Here is a 20,551-nt window from a genome sequence, read left to right as displayed (position 1 = left end):
CTTAGTAGCTTATTTCTTTATAAGGATGAATGGACTGAAGTCACACACTTTGTGTTCTACCAGTGGATGAAGAATTTACACCATGGCAATTCTTATTACTGTTAGCGACTATCAGAGTACATTTTCCACACAAACACGTACAAAGCAGATGTGACTGAGAAGCTGAACAAGTTGCATTTTGTTAGAACTCCTCAATTTAGATTGATTATAACACTCCTCTGACGCCACAGGTGCTGCTACTTGATCATTATGCAGATGCCACCGAGTCCAACTTGTGTTTTCCATTATTTTCCCAATAACATCTATCTTTTTTCAGTCACAATGTGCAGTATTTTTTTTAGAGTGCAAAGTGCAATTGTAGCTCCAACATGTTTTATAGTCAATTCGTATTTATTTGGGTGAGGTGGATAGATTTCAATCCCTCATTACAGATCTAGACAAAAATTCTTCCCAATGGCATATTAACAGTAGAAGATAGATTTGGGGGAGAGAAGTAGCAGGCACAATGCAGAATATTCAAAAGATAATGGCAGACTATGACTTTTACCAGACTACTTTCCCTCCAATGCTTGCAATACACAGGAATATCCCTAATAATATTTGAAAAGAAAATAGCCAGGCTATCAGTGTTCTGCCTATGGGTCCAGTGTGAGACTATTCTATAATGAATTAGATCAGGAAGAAAATCTCTTCATTGCCTCACACAAAGCAGTTATTAAATTCAGTCCCAAGTCATAGAAGCAACATAACCTATTCTTACCCTTATTCCCTTGTGAAAATGTGCAGAATGCAATGAATCATCCCCCACCACTGTTTATCCATAGTATTTCAGGGGAAACCATCCATTCATTTTGGAAAGGCTTGAGTGTATTTAGGGAGCAAAATTTACTCTGGTTGGCCTTGGAGATGAAAGTAGATGCACACTTTCTTCATGCTACTCAACCAGATTCCCCATCTTCTGATGACTTATTGAACAGATAGGGCAGCACTGTGCCCGCCCACCTTCAGATGATGTAGATGACCATGTTGGCTACTGAAGAGCTTTAGGCAAACGTTTCAACTTTTCCTGAAATGCCTTTTACAAATGACTGTACTGGATTGATGTCATTTGTGCCAGTACTGGACCCCCAGATCAGTAAATCATGGTGATATAGGTGATCACAAAAACAGGGGTGTTAAATGCACTTAGTAACATTAAGCTGAACTTGAATAACTAATATAAGGTGAATGTTCCAGCCATTCAGCATAGTCACATTACTTTCAAATTGTTGAAAAGAAGAGAAGTATTTTTCTGAGAACTGTTTCCCCCCATATTTCCATATCTACCCTGCAGCAAGCAGCCAATCAAATCTTCAGATGGGAAAGGTGTGCATTACCTGCCAAATTCAGACAACCAACTCAGAGGAGTTCCCGCTGGGCATCTGCAACACTCACCAGCCCAAGAGAGCTCAAATTGGGCTCTTTTTGTTCAGTGACACTTACTACAAACCATTAAATACTGGGAATCAAATAACAGAACTATGCATTAAACAAAAGCAGAAGTATTTTCTCTGCAAAAGGCAGCATGTCCAACGTTAAAAGATCTTTATTTTTGGACCATCTCGCTTATTAAACCACAGGATGGCAGTCACCACAGAAATCTGACACACTGTCCTAGGGAAAACATGCCTCAGAGATTCTGAATAAATAAAGCTACAAAGCCCAAGTTATGTACAAGTATCTTGGACAAAGATATTATGTTTACAAACCTATGTACAGTAAAACAAATGTAAACAGTCAATGCAGCAAAGGATATACAGAAAAGGGGCTGACAAAGTCCAAGCTGTGAGTGGAAATTTGCCTTTGCCTTGCCTTTGATTCCCTTCTCCTTCCCTTGCTCTTGGGCAATTCTTACTAAACAGACAGAGCCCCACACCACAGCTTTCATAAAATAAGTAAAGCCAGCTACACAGGATGAAGCTGACTGGAAAGAAATGGCTACTCTGGTGAGTGTTTGTCCACTTTAAAAAGAATCAGCTTTGGTGAACAAATACCTAACTGCACAACACTTAAATTTCTTGTACTCCACAGATAAGATGCCACATTTCCATAGCCTTAGCAGGGGTGTCAAGTATCAAGTACCAAGACATCTCATAGTTTCATCAGGTGTATGGAAGGTCCATACCGTTCATTCTGTGTCCAAAGTCCATTAGCTGACCAGAGACATTTGGGACTTCCCTGCACTCCCTTGAACAGGATCTCACTTAGGCACACAAGATCGCTGTGCTTTTCTTTGAGGAGGAGGGGGGCAGAATAGAGGTGGGGGCATTGCATCAAAACAGGCCCAATTTAGCCACCGTGCAAAATGATGGAGTGAGGGGAAAACAGAGAAGAAATGTGACTGGGCAAGTGCAACTCCAGCATCCCGTGAGACAAACATCAGGGGTGACCACGTTAAAGAACGTCCATTATGGAAACAGAGGAAAATAGACTGTATTGACATAAGGAGTACTCTGTGTGTGTGCTGGGTTCTTCTCTGGACAGCTTCTGGGTGTGGCAACACCCATTAAACTCCAGCAGGGGGCACTAACGGAAAAGTATTGCAAGCAGCTCTTCTCTTGTTCTTTCAAGAATTAATCTCAAGTTCCATTATGGCCTTACAACAACCCACTCATACAATCAGAGGGAGCATGCCTGGTGCTGACGATGGCCTTGATTCTCCTAGACCTGGTGGTGCGCCTTGGTCAAAACCGTTGATTGCCCTATAGAACAACAAGAGAAAATGGTTAACAAGTAGTACAGATAAGCAGGACTGCTCCAGTGCAGAAAGGTAAGGTACAAACTTAATAGCAAGCACCTCTTTATGACTAGCACTGTGAGGAGATGATCCAGAGATACCCCAAAAATATTATTGGTAAGATTCCAGCATTACTGCATGAGTGAACAAAGTAATCTCCCATTTTGCCAAACTCTTCCATTGGATGCGATGTTGGAAGAAGCATCGTCTGAGCAGACCAAGCATCACTTCATCCCAAGGAAAGGATGCCAATTTACTCTCTAGAACTTTTGCCATAAAGGTACATACACAGCTCAGTCTTTTATTTCCATCATGGCAACTTTTAGACACAGTAGCCAGAGAAGAACTGAACACACACTGCCACATGTCCCAAAGTCAGGTCCAACCTCCCTGCTGCAACCAACAACAAGAGCGAAGATGAATGACAGAAAGACCAGAAGGCTCACAGAGGTACCTCTTTCTTATTGTTCCAGATAGTTATGTCAGAACATGATGAATCAAAAACAATGACTCGGTGTTTCTAATACTCAGATTTTGCAAATAAAGTTGTGATTATGTTACTTGATGAAATGCATTCACCTAATGTGAATATTTTATATTGTCTTTCCTACAACTGGAAATCCCCTAGATTTTCTCTAGTGAAAGAAATAGAGAAGGATCTGTATGATGGCAATTGTGCTAAGAGAATGGACATGGTTTACTGGAAAGGACATGGGAGTGCATTAAGATTGCAAATCACATTATCTAACCATTGCATAATCTATCTACATCAAATGTTAGCATAAACTTCCATTATCCTCAAGATTTTGTACAGTCTTCAGTGCCAGATACTTATAGTTTGTGATTCTTTAAAAAATATTTGGGGTTTGGGCAGACGCTAAAATGCTGTGCCATGCAGGCGTATCCATCTCCTTGAGTTTTCCACATTTTCTTGTTTTACAATGTGGATTTGAAATTAATGGCACTTGTTAACATTTGATACACACAGTGCTCAACAATGTGAGCAAAATATTTGCTCTCGACACTTCATGGTTGCACAAGTATTCACCCTCCTGTGCCAACACTTGTTATGTATATACACCTTTAGCAGCAAATATTCTTAGATAAGTCTGTCACATTTTGTGTATGCGGATCCTACAATTTTTGCCCATTCTTGGTGAAACTGCTCCCGTTCTGCTTAGTTGGGTGGGAATATTGTTAAAAGCCATTTTCAAGTCTTGCTACACATTTTCAATTTAGCTAGGGGTCTGGACTCTGACTGGGCTGGAAAAGCAAGGATCTTGCTTTCAAATTGCACTAATGATATTCTGGCTGTTTGTTTAGGGTCATACCAGGAAGATGAACTTCTGTCCCAGTCCAAGGTTCCTTGCAGACCAAAACAGGTTCTTCCTTTAAAACTGCCCTGTGTGTTTCATCCTGATCTCAATCCTGACCAGTTTCCCAGTCCCTGCCAAAGCAAACAGCCCCATAATATAACATTGCCACTACCATGCTTCTCTGTGGAACAGAGTGCAGTTGGCTTTCTGAGATATAGTGTGCTCTACAAGGCCATAAAGTTCCATTTTGCTCTCATTAGACCAGTAAACCTTTTCCTATGTCTCTGTTTTTGCAAACTCTGAAGAGGCTTTGATATACATTTGTCTCAGCAGTGACTTTCTTTTTACTGATCTTCCAGTCAAAATTTGTGGAGCAACAATGTGATAGTTGTCCCACAGATTATTTCTCCCACCTCAGCTGCCGATCTCTTGAGGTCCCCCAGTTACCACTGGTCTTTGCCCAATCATTGAGTTTTGGTGGATGCCCCTTCTTTAGGTAGAGTAGCAACTGAAATACATTATTTCCACTTTGTAATAAGGGACCTAATGGAGATTTCAGGGTTTGGGATTTTTAAAAAAAATGTCCCATCCTTTAAGGGTGCTTCTGCCCAACTTTAACCCAGACTTGGTTTGATAGCTCCTTGGTCTTCATTAAGCTATTTGTGTAGATCTGCTCCCCCCCCCAAAAAAAAATGGGGGAGAGGCTTCCAGACACAGGTGCATTTAATCTTTAGTTAAGTGGCACTGGAACATGTAGACTCCATTCAACTACTTCTACGGCTTCTGAAGGCAGTGTGCTGCACCAGCAAAGCAGATGAACACTTGGGCAATCAACAAATACCAGCTTGTTTTTATTAGTTTCTGTGTCACAAATAAATTATTTTGCACCTTTGCGGTACTGAATACTGTGTGTATACCAAGAGCCAGTATGGTGTAGTACTAGGTTTGAGTGCTGGACTGGGACTCTGAGAGACCAAGATTTGAATTCCCTGCCAAGAAACTCACTGGATGACCCTGGACCAGACATGTTCTTTCGGCCTCAAAGGAAGGGAATGTCGCCTCACTCCAAACCTATCTACCCAAGAAAACCTCATGATTGATTCACCTCAGGGTCATCATAAGTTGGGAATCACTTGAAGGTCTACAACATTAAATTTAAACCCATTTTAATTCCAGATTGAAAAGCAACAAACTGTGGATAAATCAAAAGAGAAGAACACTTTTGCAAGGCACTGTACAAGACTGCCACTGATGTCATACCTAGAGTTCATGTTAAAAGATTATTCCAGCCATGTAACCGGTCCAACCTTGGATACAAGCTATGCTTGTCCATATTGCTCTAGAGACCTCATCACCACTATTACAAAATTTGCTTGGCACTGAGAAGAAAATCAATACAGTACCTTTCTGGAATCCATTTCCCTGGCTTTAACAGTCACCTAAAAGTCAGTGTGGTGTAGTGGTTTGAATACTGGACTATGACTCTGAAGAACAGAGTTCCAATTCCCACTCAGGCACAGAAGCCCACTCAGCCTCATACACCCTCAGCCTCAGAGGAAGGTAAAGGTAAAGGCTCTCTGAAGGAATCTTGTGATAGGTTTGTGTTAGAGTTGTTGTCAGTCAGAAATTTCAAGGCACACAACAAATTGGTTTCTGGGAAAGCTAAGTTTTCCAGCTAAATAATGGTTAAGAATAACAACATCCAAAACCCACAGAACAGCAATATCTTCCTTGGGCCAATCAAAATGCACAAAATATCTGGCACGGTGATTCAAGTGGTCAAGACACTGACTCTTGATCAGCAGGTAGGCAATTCAAGGCCCAGGTGCTGCATGATGGGGTAAGCTCCCATCACTAGTCCCAGCTTCTGACAACCTAGCAGTTCGAAAGCATGCAAATGCAAGTAGTTAAATAGGTACTGCTCCAGTGGAAAGGGAAACACTGTTTTGTGCAACCATGCTAGCCACATGATCACATTGTCTCTGACAATGCTGGCTCTTTGGCTTAGTAACAGAGATGAGTACTGTCCCTTTTGATTGGACACAACTTGACAGCCATGTCAATGGGGAATACCTTCACCTTTAAGCTTTCATAACTCCACTGGCTTCTTCATCAGGCAAAGATATTAAAAATCATATAGGAGAAAGAAAGAAAAATGATGAATGTTCACAGGCCTACATTTTGTTACGTGGATATTGTTGTTCTCAGTTAAGATGACACAGTGAGATATCCATGTAGGCAGAGGCCACACTGTTTTGTTTTTTTTTTTTTGGGGGGGGGGGGGCATTTGGGCTCTGGGAGAAAAAAGTTGTAAAGTTCAGGAAATTGGTTGGGCCAATAAAGGTATCAATGTTTTGTGGATTTTGAATGTTACTGCACTTTGCTGTATGTGCAACATGGCTATCCCAGTTATGTTTTCTGGATTTGAAGATACTGCATCTTAGTCACAACAGGCAAATCCTAAAGAGTGAGCCAAGGAACTGAGACTTAACAGTTTTGAGGTTTCTACTTCAAACAAAGATTTTAAAAAATCTAATTGGGACTTCATTTGGCATGTTATATGTAAACAACAACTAAATGTTTTCAAATGCAACAAAACCAAGGTTTCTTGGAAATTCAATGTTGTCTCCCTAAGAAAGAGGTGGGTAGCCTCATACAGGACAGAGGTAAGCTGGATCTCAAATAAGTTTTCTTTTCTGTTGCTAATAGAGTTTTATTTCCTGGCCTTTAGGTTAAAAAAGAGGAATTGCCTCTGCCTACACGGATATCCCTCTGTGTCATTTTAACTGTGAACAACGTCTTGACAAAATGTAGACCTATGACTCTAACATGACCATTTTCCCCCTGTATCCTGTATGATTTATAACACCTTGACCTGATGAAGATGCAGCAAAACTTCAAAAGTTTGCATCGTGTATTCTGTGCACTGTGGGTGACCAATAAAACTATCACTGTTTTATGGATTTTGGATGTTATTGTACTTTGCTATATGCCCAACACAGCTACCCTTGGATATGCTTTCTAAATAATGGTTGACAAACAACAAAGCTTAATTGTTTTTCCTTCATTGAAGCTAGCCTGAAGCAATTTAAGTTGTTTCATTCTTATGAGAGCCATACTAACCTAGCTGTATAAGGAACTGGGGCACAAAATGGGTCAAATTGAAGCCATTCATTTGACATACTATCTGCTCCTAGCAGGTAACTCTTGAGATCAACCATTTTTAGTAGATTTAATCTGTTGGTGCTTCAAGTAAAATCACCTTCTTCTCGCAGGAAGTTCGTTAAAACCTCCCTCTGTCTTTCTGATGCCACAGAATGCTGACCTGAGCAAATATTACATCCACATATGGAAGCCAGATCTCTCCCATGCTGACATCCCCTGTGGTACACCACTTTTCAGTAAAAAAAAAAAAAAAAGCAGAAATAGTAATATCTAGCATATTCTCAGCCATGTTCTTACGTAAGAAGGCATAGGACTTTATCGCACTGACAAAAAATTTGACTGCTTCCCATTAGGATACAGTTGTTTTTCAGGTTGCTACCGGGAATTATCACTCATTATTTGCTGCCAATACTGCCAGGCGATTGCAACCTGCCTGCATTCTGGGTCCCAGGCACACTTCAGAGGCCGCTTTTCCAAGCGGGACCTTCCAAGCTTGGAAAAGCGGCCTCCGAAGAGCGGCTGGAATCCAGGATGCAGCCACCTGGTGGCAGCAGCAGCAGCCAATTACGTACGATAATTCCTGGTAGCAACCTGAAAGACAAATGTATCCCATTGAGGAGAAGTTGGGTTTTTTGTTGGTGCAATAAAGTCCATAGTGTGTGTGTGTGTGGGGGGGGATAATAGGGTGGAGACCTCTCCCACCCCGCTTCCATTTTGTCAACCAAAAATACTGACATCTGGAAGACAATAGAAAACACTGGACTGTTTTCTTTTGGAATGAACACAGTGCTTTAAAATACTGCTTCATCTGTTATCGTACTCCCTCCATATATTTTTCATTTACAGCATAAGACAAGTATGTTCAACTTTCAAAGCCGACTTCAGATTCCTCCATTTTCTGCACCATGTGAAAGAAAATGGCGGTCTATATTAGGAAATGTACACACCAAACCAAATCAAGAAACAGGCTGACATGCAATCCATGCAAACTTTCAGTTCATTTAAGTCAGTGAGGGAGGGAAAAAGAAAATTCAGAATCTGAATCTATTAATCATCCAGAAATTAGTTCTGACAGTAGTATTTTACACATACATGTGAGGGTTCAAACTGGATTTGACTTTGCTTATTTATGGTATTTTAGCCCATGTGCCATAGGATTCAGTTACACGATCCTTGCTGCTTGTATGATGAAGACTAAAGTAAACATTATTTTACACAACATCCAGATTTAGGAACAACCTTTAACAATAATCAATTAAAACAGAAAGAGTAATTCCTTCTTTTAATTTTAAAATAGTTCAAACCTCTATTTAGGACACTGCTCAGCTCTGAGACAGATCAATTGTTCCATTCAAGTGGCATGCATACAAAGGACAGCCCGAGAGATGAATACTACTCTAGTTACATAAAGCTGTATGTTAAGTTACATAACAAAAATCAATTCAAAGAACAGCCATAAGGTTACTATCTCAGCCTCATGGTCATGATGGCCAGCACACCCATCTTCAAGCATCAGGCAAGTGCACCACACCAAAATATTTCCATTACCCATGAAATATGCAGGGAATCTGACCTATCCAGAAAGAAGAGATAGAAACAATTCATATTAAAAAACACACACACACACACTATAGTTTGGCTTCAAGAATTCTCAAAGAGTGTGTGTGTGTGGTGGTGGTCTAGTAAACATCACACTGTAATTTTAAGGCTAAAGTTGTCTAGAATCAAGCCATCAAAATATCAGCCACGTTTTGGGAACATATATAAACAAAATCTTTCACCTCACATTTTGCTTAAAGTGCACAAGGGCTGTGCTTGCACATTCATGCTTTCTGGCTATATTTCTGGTACTATCATTATCTGGGGAAGGTGTACCATAGACAGATTTTTAGCAGAAAGTAGTACAAAGTTATCAAGATTTATTGTGCTTTGAATTGAGAGAGTGGATCATTAATTTCAATCTAGTGCAATCTAGGCATCATGTACGTCTGCCTTGGGCTGGGATCCAAAGAACGCTCTGCTAATGGTATTCCCCTTCTGAGAGAAAACTGAGTGCATTCAAGCTTGTGCTGAACAACACTACAAGCAAGGAACACATCCAAATGCACTCTTTTGACAAATCTAAAGGAAAAAGTCAGAACAGATATGAAATGTCATCTTTACCACTGCTCCATTTCATGAGGTGAAATTCTGTGCTGTAAAGGACATTGTCCAACTGAAATTTACTCTCTCTTCAACCTAAGCTATCAATTCTAGTGAAGCTCTTTTTGGTTCCAACCCTCAACAGCTATATTATACCAGCTTCCTGTATAAGCAGTATTTAAGCAATAGGTGGTTCTTTGGGCTCAGTCAGCAGCACAGTATTCCTCCCACCACATTCTGGTGGCCACTCAGCTTCAGTATGCCTCAAGAAAACCAGCAATGCATACAACAACTAGTATAAGAGCAGCAAAGCCAGCAGTATAGCAGTGAGTTACCTCAGTCAGTCCCACCACCCAACTACAGGCTGTTCACAAGGCAGCAGCAGCAGCAGATTGGGTCGGGTTCACAAGCATACGAGGCTGCTTCAGGATCCAGCGACAATTAGGGGCAGGGAGAAGACTACAGGGGCTACAGAGAGAGAAAAAGAGAAAAGGGGGGAGGAGAAGAAAGGGCATGCCTGAGCTTATTTTACATGCCATGACAAGCTATGGCCCAATCCTAACCAACATGGCTGAGTTGGTGATAGCCACTTCAAAACGGAGGGCTCTGCTCAATGAAAATTGTTCAAAAATTGATTTGAGCAGGGGACAGTGCAGGGATAGGAAGGGGGAAAGAAAGGAGGTAAGAGGGAAGAGCACTGGAAGAGGCACATGATGGCACAGTGGTCAGCACAACTGTCAAAACTCAGAAAGAACTGGAAAATAAACCCAGCCTTTGATGCTCTTTCATCACTTGGGCACCCCTGCAGCCCAAGAAAATAGGCCATGTATGTCACAGTGCTGTGGCTCCACCAAAACTTGTTCTATGTCCAGGCAGCACTCTTATTTGCCATACTATTCTAGAGACAGGTGGCAGAGATCTAACTTCATAAAACATACAGCTACCTACTACTATTTCAACACTTATTTTGCTCTGTTACTTCCTATGCAAAGTTCTTGGAATCTAGATTAAATGGGGGATGACAAATGGAAGGGGAGGTTATGAACTGACAAATGAAGGACGAAGATCCATTGAAGGATTCCTGGTGGTTGCAGAAGTACAGTTCAAGTGAATGAGAACAATTTTAGTGAAAGTGCCCTTAGGGACCTGTAAGAGGAAACTGGAAGAAGAGCCAGGCTGTTCCAGAGGATGCAGCAAGCACAGAAACAAGCAAAGACAGAAAAGTGAAAGACAATGTGGGACAACGTAAGAGGAATTTATGGAGAACACAAAGGACATACGGAAGATGAAAAATTATGACTGCACAAAGCAGTCCAGCAAACATGAGAACTTAATAAAGAGTGACATTTCCCACTTTATAATCTGCTTACTGGTCACAGCATGCCTCAAGATAGCAAGCATAGGTTTTAAGAAGCTTGCCTTGGGATTCAAGATCATGAATGAAAAGAAGTAGCCATGCCAGTTTTTTCTTGCAGCACTACTCAGCTGGAAGTTACACAAAGGCTGCTATTCACAATGGCCCTAAATGCTTTTACAAGCACTTCCCTATCCTATTATGTGTATATTGCCATGATGTGCTGGGTCTACATGCTAGAGCAAAAACACTATTCTGCCAGGCATAAAACAACCAATGTTAACAGAGAATTTTTCCTTCCAGACTTCTAAATTTGATTTATTCTAGAATGAGGTAGTTGTTATCTGGTGTGTTTAATCTATAATTATTACCCCCATCTAGATTAGACTGCTATTATGCCATGTGTGAGGGGCTGCCTTTGACAGAAATCTAAAAATCCCAACTTGAAAGAATTGCTGGTGCAGGCTCATACAGCATATGATCTTCCACTGACTCACTTCCAATTCTTTCTTGAAAGAAATTACAAGTATTAATTTTGACCTTCAAAGCATTAAACTAGCTTCCCCCAAGCCAGTGCCTTCCAAAAGGCTAGAGTGTAACTCTCTCAGCCCACACCAACATGATTCAAAATGATGATGATGGGAGTAGTCCAAAAGTACAGTAGCAGTTTAGAGAAAGTTGTCATAAACAAATTTAATTCAGAAAAAAAAACAGCTATCACCCTTAGACCCTTAAGAATTGTAAAGCATACCCCATCTGAAATATACAGTAGTAGTAAGGTTATATAGGACAGCGACTTCTTTGCAGTGCCACCAATTGAACAAGTTGCAATTTAGCCCAAAAAAGAACTGTGAGCAGTCACTGAAGGTGAAGCATTGGACTCTTATGGAAATTCCCCTTCCACACTTCTAACTAGCTTTGAGGATGAGAAATCAACACAGCCTATCATATAGTGGGCCTTTCCATTACTCTTCTTTTTTCTGCTGTGCAGTTTAATGCTATTGTTGATTAGTACTTACAGTGTTGATGTATTTTTATACCATTTCTAGAGTATCTTGTCATGTTGGAGACTATATAAGAGTGTGGGCATGTTTCAAATATCAAATAAATATATACATTTGTCTTAGGTACACTGACTCAAACCAAGCATCCTGATTGAAAAAGTATTAATAAGGATAGCAATATGGCTGATAACTTTCTAGTCAGAATCTTACAAACACAGGAGGTAGGCACAGCCTTTCTTCCCAATCCAACAGCTTCTAACTGAACATACTATTGGAAGTACAATGAAACAAAGACTAAATGCTTCACATATTTAACTGATGACAGCTATAGACCCAGTTCTTCATTTACAAGTCTCTAATCTTGGGAGAAAAGCAAAGTTGAAATGCCACAATAAGTCAAGCAATTCTGACCTTGCATTCTTGAAAGTGATTTATCTCCTATTTGCTAAGAACAATTTCCCAACACGAACATAAAGCTATGAAGGACCCATCATGATTTTCTACACTTTCCTAGCAGTACTACCAAAGTAGACACCACGAAAGCTGAGATTTCCACCCTCGAAGAGAAAATGTATCTTATTCTTTGGTTTAACGTTACAAAATCCAGCACATAACAGTGGATTATGTGCTTCCCAAGGACAATAGTCTGTATTGAAAGACTGGCTATGGGCCAAAGCTATAAAGCTTTTGCTTATAAGAATACAACCCTGCAAACCAAACCTGCTTGGAACCTCATGCACAAGCAAACTTACGCTTTGTCATAGAATGTCGTATGTCCTGAGTGACAGAACTTCATGCCATTGCTGTTGATCATGCTGCTGTTTATGTTCCCTGAAACATAAGATTTCCGTGATGCCTGATCCTTTGCAAAGTTTCTACAAGCAGCTAATTTGGATTCCAAAGCCTGAGAAAGGAATAAAAAACAGAGCTCTTTATTAAGAATAATAAGTCTTGATGAAGAAAGAACCGTTTGTACAATAATTTCCTGTGGAAGAGGGGACAAACATCATAAATGTAGGTTGGTCTGCTCCTTTCTCCATAGGCAAGAACACATAAGCCTTCTGCAAGTGTTCAGTACAACCATCCCACAAGGCCAGTTGTGTGGCAGCTCAATGCTCCAGAGGCAAGAGAAAGTAAAAAGGAAGGTATTTTATTACTAAAAGGGGGTAACTTTAATACATATTTAACACTTCCTCAAAATTCACTAATATGCCTCCATTTCTTCTGTCTAGGAACAAAGGATATATCAGACAGAGACAGTCTATCTGGCTAAAGAAGATAGGGAAGACGCAGGCAAAAATTAAGAGACACACATAGCAGGTAAATCACAATTGACAGCCAGCCCTGTCCAGGCCTCCCATTCATCCCTTTTTCCATAGGAAATGGTCATCTCTCACAGGCAAGTACAAACAGTTCTTTCCCTGTGGAAAGGGGAGGAACAACCTAAACAGGATATGTACCAAAGCTCATCTAGTTAGGTGGAAAGGTTGGCATGGAACTTGATGCAAGGGAAACAATATACGTTAGTCAAAAAGAGAGGGAAACAACAAATGATATACACAAATGTTTGGAAAAACAGAAACAAGGACGTATCTCATTCATAAAACATATATGTCTATATTCACAATATCGAAACTCAATGGTCACAAACACTCAACAGTATACACATGAATAACACTGTGTTCATTGTGAAAGTCAATAATGAACCAGGTCCATGAAATAAATGTATGCTGTTTTGGCAGTGAAATTTTTCTATTGCTATACCAACAGAATCCAATAAAAGGTCTGGGAAAAAATCATTGAAGATACTTGCAGCACAGTAGCATGAGGATGTAACATATAGTTTGTACTGGTAGCAAAAGTCCTTTTAAAGTCCTTTTGACAAATGATAATTTCATATCATAAAACTGACCTCCATCCCATGTTAATAACTATCTCTATTAATTGTATCCATACTGTATTTGAAATTATCATTTGTTATGTGTCTGTAATGAGTCACAATAAGTGTATTATTTTATATTTATCACAAATGTTATTAGGTTTGTAAAAAGAATATTAAGATACAGTACATTCAGCTGTGTTTCAGGCTTACTTGTAGGATATATAGGTTATTATAACTTTAGAAGATATACCTTTAAGAGATAGAATGTACCATTCAATCACCTGTAGCCTATTGTTTGTATAGGCAGAGTATATTTGAACATACAATCCTTGTAAATTCTTACCAGCAATCTTCTTATCAGTTCAAGCTATACTGCGTAATGGCATGGGTAAGCTATAACATTTTGGTCTAGGGATTTTGTCCTAAAATCGCATACACATTGTGTATTTTGTTAATTATGTAGATCACTGTACTAATTGTTGTTAACTTTGCACATTCAGAAGCATGGAATATATATTTGAACATATTAATCCAGCATAGAAAAACTCTATAATTCTGATGAAGACTACTTGAGTGTCAAAATGGCCACAAAGAACTCCGGAGGTAGCCGTCAAAAGGACTTTGATCTATCTGGAGAGCGTCGATAATGAGACCTTCTTGCCTTTGGATCTTGGTTGGAAGAAAACGAAGAGGTTTTCGGTTTTCCTAAAAACTGCTGTCCTCTTGAGGTAGTACCTAATGGCTCTGCGGACGTCTAAGGTGTGCCATATCTTGTCGAGGTCGTTAGTTGGTCTGGGGCAGAAAGAAGGCAGGACGATGTCCTGAGATGAATGAAAAATTGAGTTCACCTTGGGAATGAAGGTCGGATCTGGTCTCAGTAGAACTGAGTCGGGTCGGATGACGCACAGTTCCTTTCTCACTGACAGTGCCCCAATTTCAGATACGCGTTGGGCCGATGTCACCGCCGTCAAGAAGAGAGTCTTGAAGGTGAGAAGTTTTAGGGAAGATTCTTTCATTGGTTCGAAGGGTTTAATCGTCAAGGCTTTGAGGACTGTGTGCAGGTCCCATGAGGGGAAGCGGTGTCTAGTCGGGGGTGCTCTGTTGGAGACTCCCTTGAGCAGCCTTTTGACGTGAGGGTGATGGGAAATCCGAGCAGCTTGGTCGTGTGGAAGTATTGAAGTAATCGCCGCCACCTGTCTTTTTACCGTGTTAGGTCGGAGTCCCTGGGAGATGCCATCCTGAAGGAACTGCAGGAGTGTGGAGACCGTGACCCGAATGAAGTCCTTCTTTTTGCGTCTACACCATCTCTTGAAGGCTGTGAAGGTGTATTCGTAAATCTTGATGGTCAACTGGCGTCTTGATGCCAGGATCGACTCAATCACCTCGGAGGAATAGCCATATCTGGATAGCATGTTCCTCTCAATTTCCAGGCGTGAAGCTGAAGCCAGGTCGGGTCTGGATGGTAGACTTGACCCTGCGACAACAGATCCGGTCTGGTTGGGAGAGGAAGGTTCTGTGTTGACAGGCTGAGAAGCTCTGAAAACCACGGACGCCTGGGCCAAGCTGGAGCTATCAGGATGACCACCGCTCCGGTTCTTCGGACCTTGGACAGAAGTTTTGTCAACAGCGTTACTGGAGGGAAGGCGTATAGGAGACCCTTCGGCCAGCGGCAGGTCAGTGCATCGAAGTCCTCTGCCCCTTGTGTCTTGAACCTCGAGAGGAATCTGGGAGTCTTGGCATTGACGGGCGAGGCGAACAGGTCTATTATTGGTGGGCCGAAGACCTCCACTATGGTCTGGAACACCTCTGGGTGCAGGCTCCATTCTCCTTGATCGATGTCTGTTCGGCTTAGCCAATCGGCCTTGGAGTTTAGTAGACCCTGCAGGTGCTCTGCGTGTAGAGACAGCAGGTTGGACTCTGCCCATGCCAACAGCAGCTGGGCCTCCTTCATCAGGGTTTGTGATCTTGTTCCTCCCTGGCGATTGACATGTGCCTTGGCGGTAATGTTGTCGGTTCTTATGAGGACTGACTTGTGACAAATGAGCCTTTTGAAGGATTGGAGGGCTAGTCGTATCGCTCGAAGTTCCAGCCAATTGATGCTGTGGGACTGTTCTTCCGGAGACCATCGTCCCTGGGCCAGTTGGGACCCGCAGTGGGCTCCCCATCCTCGGAGGCTGGCATCTGTGGTGATCTGGATTTTCTCTGTCTCCCAGATGGGGCGGCCCTTGGAGACTGCCTGGGATATCCACCATCGGAGAGACTGTCGAACCTGGTCGTGTATCCGTATCTTGCGGTGACTCCTTCGGGCGATGGCCTGTTGGTGTGGGAGAAGAAGCCATTGAAGAGGTCTGGCGTGGAATCTCGCCCAGGGTAGGCATTGGATAGCTGTTATCATCAGCCCCAGTAGACGAGAGAGTAGCTGTAGGCTGGCCCGGGGTGACCTGAGAGCCGTCAGGACTGTCTTTTGAATGGTCGAGGTCCTCTCTGGAGTCAGGCGGACCGTCCCCAAGTGTGTGTCTATCAGAGATCCCAGGTGGAGGATCTGTTGACTGGGCTGAATGGAGCTCTTGTCCAGGTTGACCAGAAATCCGTGGTCCTCCAATGATCTGAGGACCCTGGCAGTGTCCCGTATGGCCTGTTGTCTTGAGGGTGCCCTGATCAGGAGGTCGTCCAGGTATGGGTGAACGTGGATGAGCTGGGTCCTCCAATGAGCGACCAGAGCCACCATGATTTTGGTGAAAATCCTGGGAGCGGACGAGAGGCCAAAAGGGAGTGACCTGTATTGGAAATGGTGTTTGCCATATTTGAACCGGAGGAATCGACGGGAGGAGGGGTGGATTAAAATATGTAAATAAGCATCCTGGAGGTCTATGGAGGACAGAAAGTCGTTGGGCTGAAGGCTGTCCAGGATGGTCTTGAGGGTCTCCATCCTGAACTTCTTCTTGCGTATGAACCTGTTGAGTGGTCTCAAGTTCAGGATGGCCCTCCAGGTCCCGTTCTTCTTGGGCACCAGGAAGAAAGTGGAATAACAGCCCAAGCCCCTCTGGTCTTTTGGGACCGGCTCGATGGCGTTGACAGCGACCAGGCGGTCGATGGCTTCCAGCAGGAGGCGGTGTTTGTCGGGATCGCTGGACTTGGGAGAAGGGATGAAGTGGTCTCGAGGTGTATGGTGAAATTCTAGTCTGTATCCGTTGCGGACAGTGTCGAGAACCCATCTGTCTGTTGTGGAGCCCTCCCAAACTCCTGCGAATCCCTGAAGGCGGCCTCCTACTGGATTTTTCACTGCCATGGCAGAAGATTGAGCCATAGCATTGAACTGGACAGGGAGAGACCATCAGCAGCTTGTTAACACCCTGACTTACCTTTATCTACTTGGAAAGAATGGTCTTGATCAATTCCTTGGCCCATAGCAGAGCAGAGCCTTCCACAGAAGTGGAAGTCATAAGAGAAGGGAGTGGGTATGCTCTCAAGAGGGCCATCTCCACTAACCTATCCTTTGAGGGAGTCTTCTCCAACCACAACTTCTCCCAACCACAACTGGGACATGCTGGCCGTTAGCAACCATTCTCTGCTGCACTGGAGCAAGTCAGGTTCCTGGCATTCAGGTGTCTTAACTGGCATGCTGATGCCTAGAGTTTTAATTGCTTCTTTAACAGGATATTGAAATCTTCTATTTGGAATAAGCAAAAGGATGAGGGTGAAGTGAGGCTATCCTGCTCCTCTTCAGAATCAGTGTACGTCTTCCTGCCTATAAAACCAGTTTACAGCTTGGTCTTCTTCAAAACCCAACAAGACTGCAGAGGTGTCCTGCCAATGCCTCTTGTGAAGTAGTAATTCCCCTGAAATGTCCCCCTGGTCATCATAAACTGTGGTCTCTAGTCAAGGGACTAGTCATACATGTCATTCATGCTAGCTCTCTGAGGCCTTCTTAACATGACTACCTCTCAGCTTACTGGAGGGTTAGTTGCGGTAGAAGCAATGGTTGCAGTGGAAGACTGGAAGAGAGAGAGGGAAGGACTGGCTGCCCTGTTCCCTCCTGTTTCTGAAGTCCTGGGATTCACAACATAGCCACTTGCACCTAGCTGCTCCCCAGCCCAGGGTGCACTGATGGAGGGGGGAAAGCACATCATGGCCTGACAGATTAGATCCCTCAGCCAGGACATGAAATTCATGGTGAAGGGGCTCAATGTTTGAGCTAGGCCGACACTGCTCTGGCTGCAAAACCTGCAGCTGCACTTCTGACCCTATTCAGTGCTGGCCTGAGAATGGGGAGCTTTCCTGGGCCACAGAGTGCAAGAGAGTTCCATTTTCAAGTGGCTGTTTTGGTCCCCCTGAGCCTCTGACGTCCAGCAGCTGAACAGAAAATTCAGCAGTAGTGGGGAGGGAGGATCTCCTCATGGCCACCAGTTCTCTGGTTTGCCGAGGAATTCCATCACTATTCTGGGCGCTTCTCTTCATGATTCCTTTCCCTTCCACATGGCTGTCAAGTAGGGGTGGCAGATCTGGACTAACTAGAGAAGATCAGAAAGGAGAGTGTTTCAAAGGTTGCTTTAAAAAAAGATTGAAGGAGAAGGAGGAAGTAAAGGAAGAGAAAATATCCCCTGAAAATGGCATCCAGAGTGGAGCAAAAGAAAAATGTGTGTGTATGGAGAAAGGGCAGGAATGAAGACTGACTTTGTGGGAGGGTTGCTCCATCTATTGGATGCCCTGGGAAGGCTTATTCATTCCTGCATACATAGAAAGGGGCAGACCAACTCACATTCAAGATGTTCCTCCACTCTCCACAGAAAAGTAGGTAAAGCAGAATCAACATCAGCAGAATCAACACAATAAAAAGATTGAAGAATGACTTAAGGTCAAAACATTTGCAGTGGGACATCACCCTCCACTTCTAGCACATTTAGTAAAAACCTAAACCCATGGTTTTCACACTCTAATCTTCCAGGTGTTTTAGATATTAATGACCAGAAGCCCCAGCAAGTCAAATATATCCAGAGGGCCAAAGTCTGAGAGCCACTGTCATAAACAGCTGCCACTCACTAAAAACCATCCCTAAAAGTCTTTGAGAAGTAGTGAAAATTGCAATTTGCACACTTTAACAAGCCAAAGCTCTTACCCCAACCTTTCTCAGGAGATCACCCACAATGTTCAGAGCAGATATCCTGGCAGAAGGAGTAAGGGGACTGGTACCAAAGCCATTGGGAATAGCTGCAAAATATGTAAAAATAACATGATTAGGGGCCAGCAGAAATGCAATTGTAAGCCTGCCATCTGATCAAGCTTTTATGAGAGCAGCTTTCTGGGAGCATTTTACTAGTATAGTATTTCTGAAGCCCACTTCTGACCAACAGTCCTCAAATTCCTTATTCCACATTCTCTCAATGTCTGCATTTCCATTATATAAGACAAGATTTTGTAAGAAAAGCATGAACAATGGGTTAATAAGCCATAGAAAATACACAAGGACGGTGATGATTCCTTATGTGACTCAAATACCGTTCACTAATTTCTACAATGATTAAGACTAGTCTAATATTTTTATGACACTAAAGCTATAGCTACGCAAAGAAAAAAGTACAGCAGTGGTGTAAATAATCAAACCTGGTTCTATATTCAAATCCAATAAATTGTTCTTAACTTATTTTTCATAACATTTACATGTGAGTTTTACCTTTCGGAGATGGAAAGCTGTTTTCACAGCTTTTCCCAACAGGTGTTGCTGGCAAAGAGAGTGAAGCTTGGACAGCAGAATCCATCTTCTCACAGTCCAGGGTTGGAGAACTAGGAGCTGACTTCCTTGTTACTTCTTGTTGTCTTTCCCGTACTGCTAGTTCTTGCCTTAAATCTGTACGGAAAAAATATTGCAGATATACATGACTTAGCATGAAACAAACACCAATTTATCCTTCAGTTCTACTTGTTCCCCAGCAATTCTACACCTCAGATCAGATGTCCAAGGTCAAATATAAGCTACAAACAGAATACCGGCTGAAACTATATGCCGCACTCTCATAGCTTAAATATAGCCATAGTTTACCCTAAAGCTGTTAGTCATCAGTTAGAAATCCCCATCATGTGTCAATGCATAGTACATGCCACAATCAGTAGCTCTTAAGCACATTCTAAGTATCTGCTCCCACTCAGCATTTTCTCTGTAGAGGAACATGGATACAGCAGGCTACCTGTTTTGATATCAAGAAAGCCTAATGAATGCACATCTTATAAATAAAAAATCAAATTGCCTGATACAACCACACATTCAGGTTCTGCTCTTCACTTTCTTGGTAGCTAAGACATCATTTCGGTAAATGTCAGAAACCTCAAGTGTATGCAGCAAACCCACATGTGTGCATGCACATGTGCTTGTGTGTACACACACACTGCCCAAATTACAAGCAAAGACAGTATACCCTATCAGAAATGACAATTCTACAGCAAAGTCTTTTCAGTGTCTTGTGTCTCTGTGTAGTTCTGTGTGTGTGAGCACACATCTTCAAATGATCTGTTGACTTATGGCAACCCCCATGAATTTCATAGGGTTCATCCTCAGAGATGGTATTGCCATTCCTTTCTTCTGAATATAGCCTACAGCACCTGGTATTAATTGGCATTTCCCCCTCCCCCTACAAAATAACAAAAACATTTGACTGGGTATAGGTACATAGCATAACACTTAGTTTGACTCAAATTGGGGCTCTGAAAGTGAGGAGAAAAGTCTTTTCTCATCTGACCCTAGCGTTTTTCTTCCCACATTTCCCCAGCCTACTTTGGGGGACAAAGACTGATCATACTGCCTACAGGCATCCATGAATCCTGAAGAGGGATTCGGGCACACTTTCTCAGGCAAACTACTTTAAGAATTAACACTGGACTTCTTGGGCATAATATCAGAATACTGCCATCTACAGACCC

General features: G+C 42.3%; 2 protein-coding genes across 8 annotated transcripts in view; one reads left to right on the top strand and one right to left on the bottom strand.

Moving 5' to 3' along the window:
- The window catches only part of MYH10 (myosin heavy chain 10), a 126,733-nt gene extending 125,253 nt beyond the window's left edge, over positions 1-1,480 (top strand). Inside the window, exon 43 of the mRNA XM_042449135.1 lies at positions 1,334-1,480. Within this exon, the coding sequence (XP_042305069.1) occupies positions 1,334-1,475 (142 nt within the window). The 3' untranslated portion in view covers positions 1,476-1,480. The remainder of the gene's footprint in view (positions 1-1,333) is intronic.
- An 87-nt stretch (positions 1,481-1,567) lies between these two features.
- The window catches only part of NDEL1 (nudE neurodevelopment protein 1 like 1), a 41,035-nt gene continuing 22,051 nt past the window's right edge, over positions 1,568-20,551 (bottom strand). For 4 of the 7 annotated variants that reach the window (XR_006101891.1, XR_006101892.1, XR_006101893.1 and 1 more), the window contains exons 6-11: positions 19,311-19,484; positions 18,756-18,847; positions 12,510-12,661; positions 9,735-9,867; positions 8,806-8,830; positions 2,630-2,741 (exon numbers count right to left, since the gene is read on the bottom strand). Coding sequence is in view for 3 of the 7 variants with exons in the window: in XM_042449139.1 (XP_042305073.1) it covers positions 9,768-9,867; positions 12,510-12,661; positions 18,756-18,847; positions 19,311-19,484 (518 nt within the window). In the remaining 4 variants the exon portion in view is untranslated. Of the gene's footprint in view, positions 2,742-8,805; positions 8,831-9,734; positions 9,868-12,509; positions 12,662-18,755; positions 18,848-19,310; positions 19,485-20,551 lie in introns of all 7 variants that reach the window. The other 3 variants (XM_042449141.1, XM_042449139.1, XM_042449140.1) reach the window with 3 other exon arrangements.

This window comes from Sceloporus undulatus, chromosome 2 (genome assembly GCF_019175285.1).
Source record: "Sceloporus undulatus isolate JIND9_A2432 ecotype Alabama chromosome 2, SceUnd_v1.1, whole genome shotgun sequence".
Classification (NCBI taxonomy): Eukaryota; Metazoa; Chordata; class Lepidosauria; order Squamata; family Phrynosomatidae; genus Sceloporus; species Sceloporus undulatus.
This window is presented reverse-complemented; position numbering and strand designations above follow the sequence as displayed.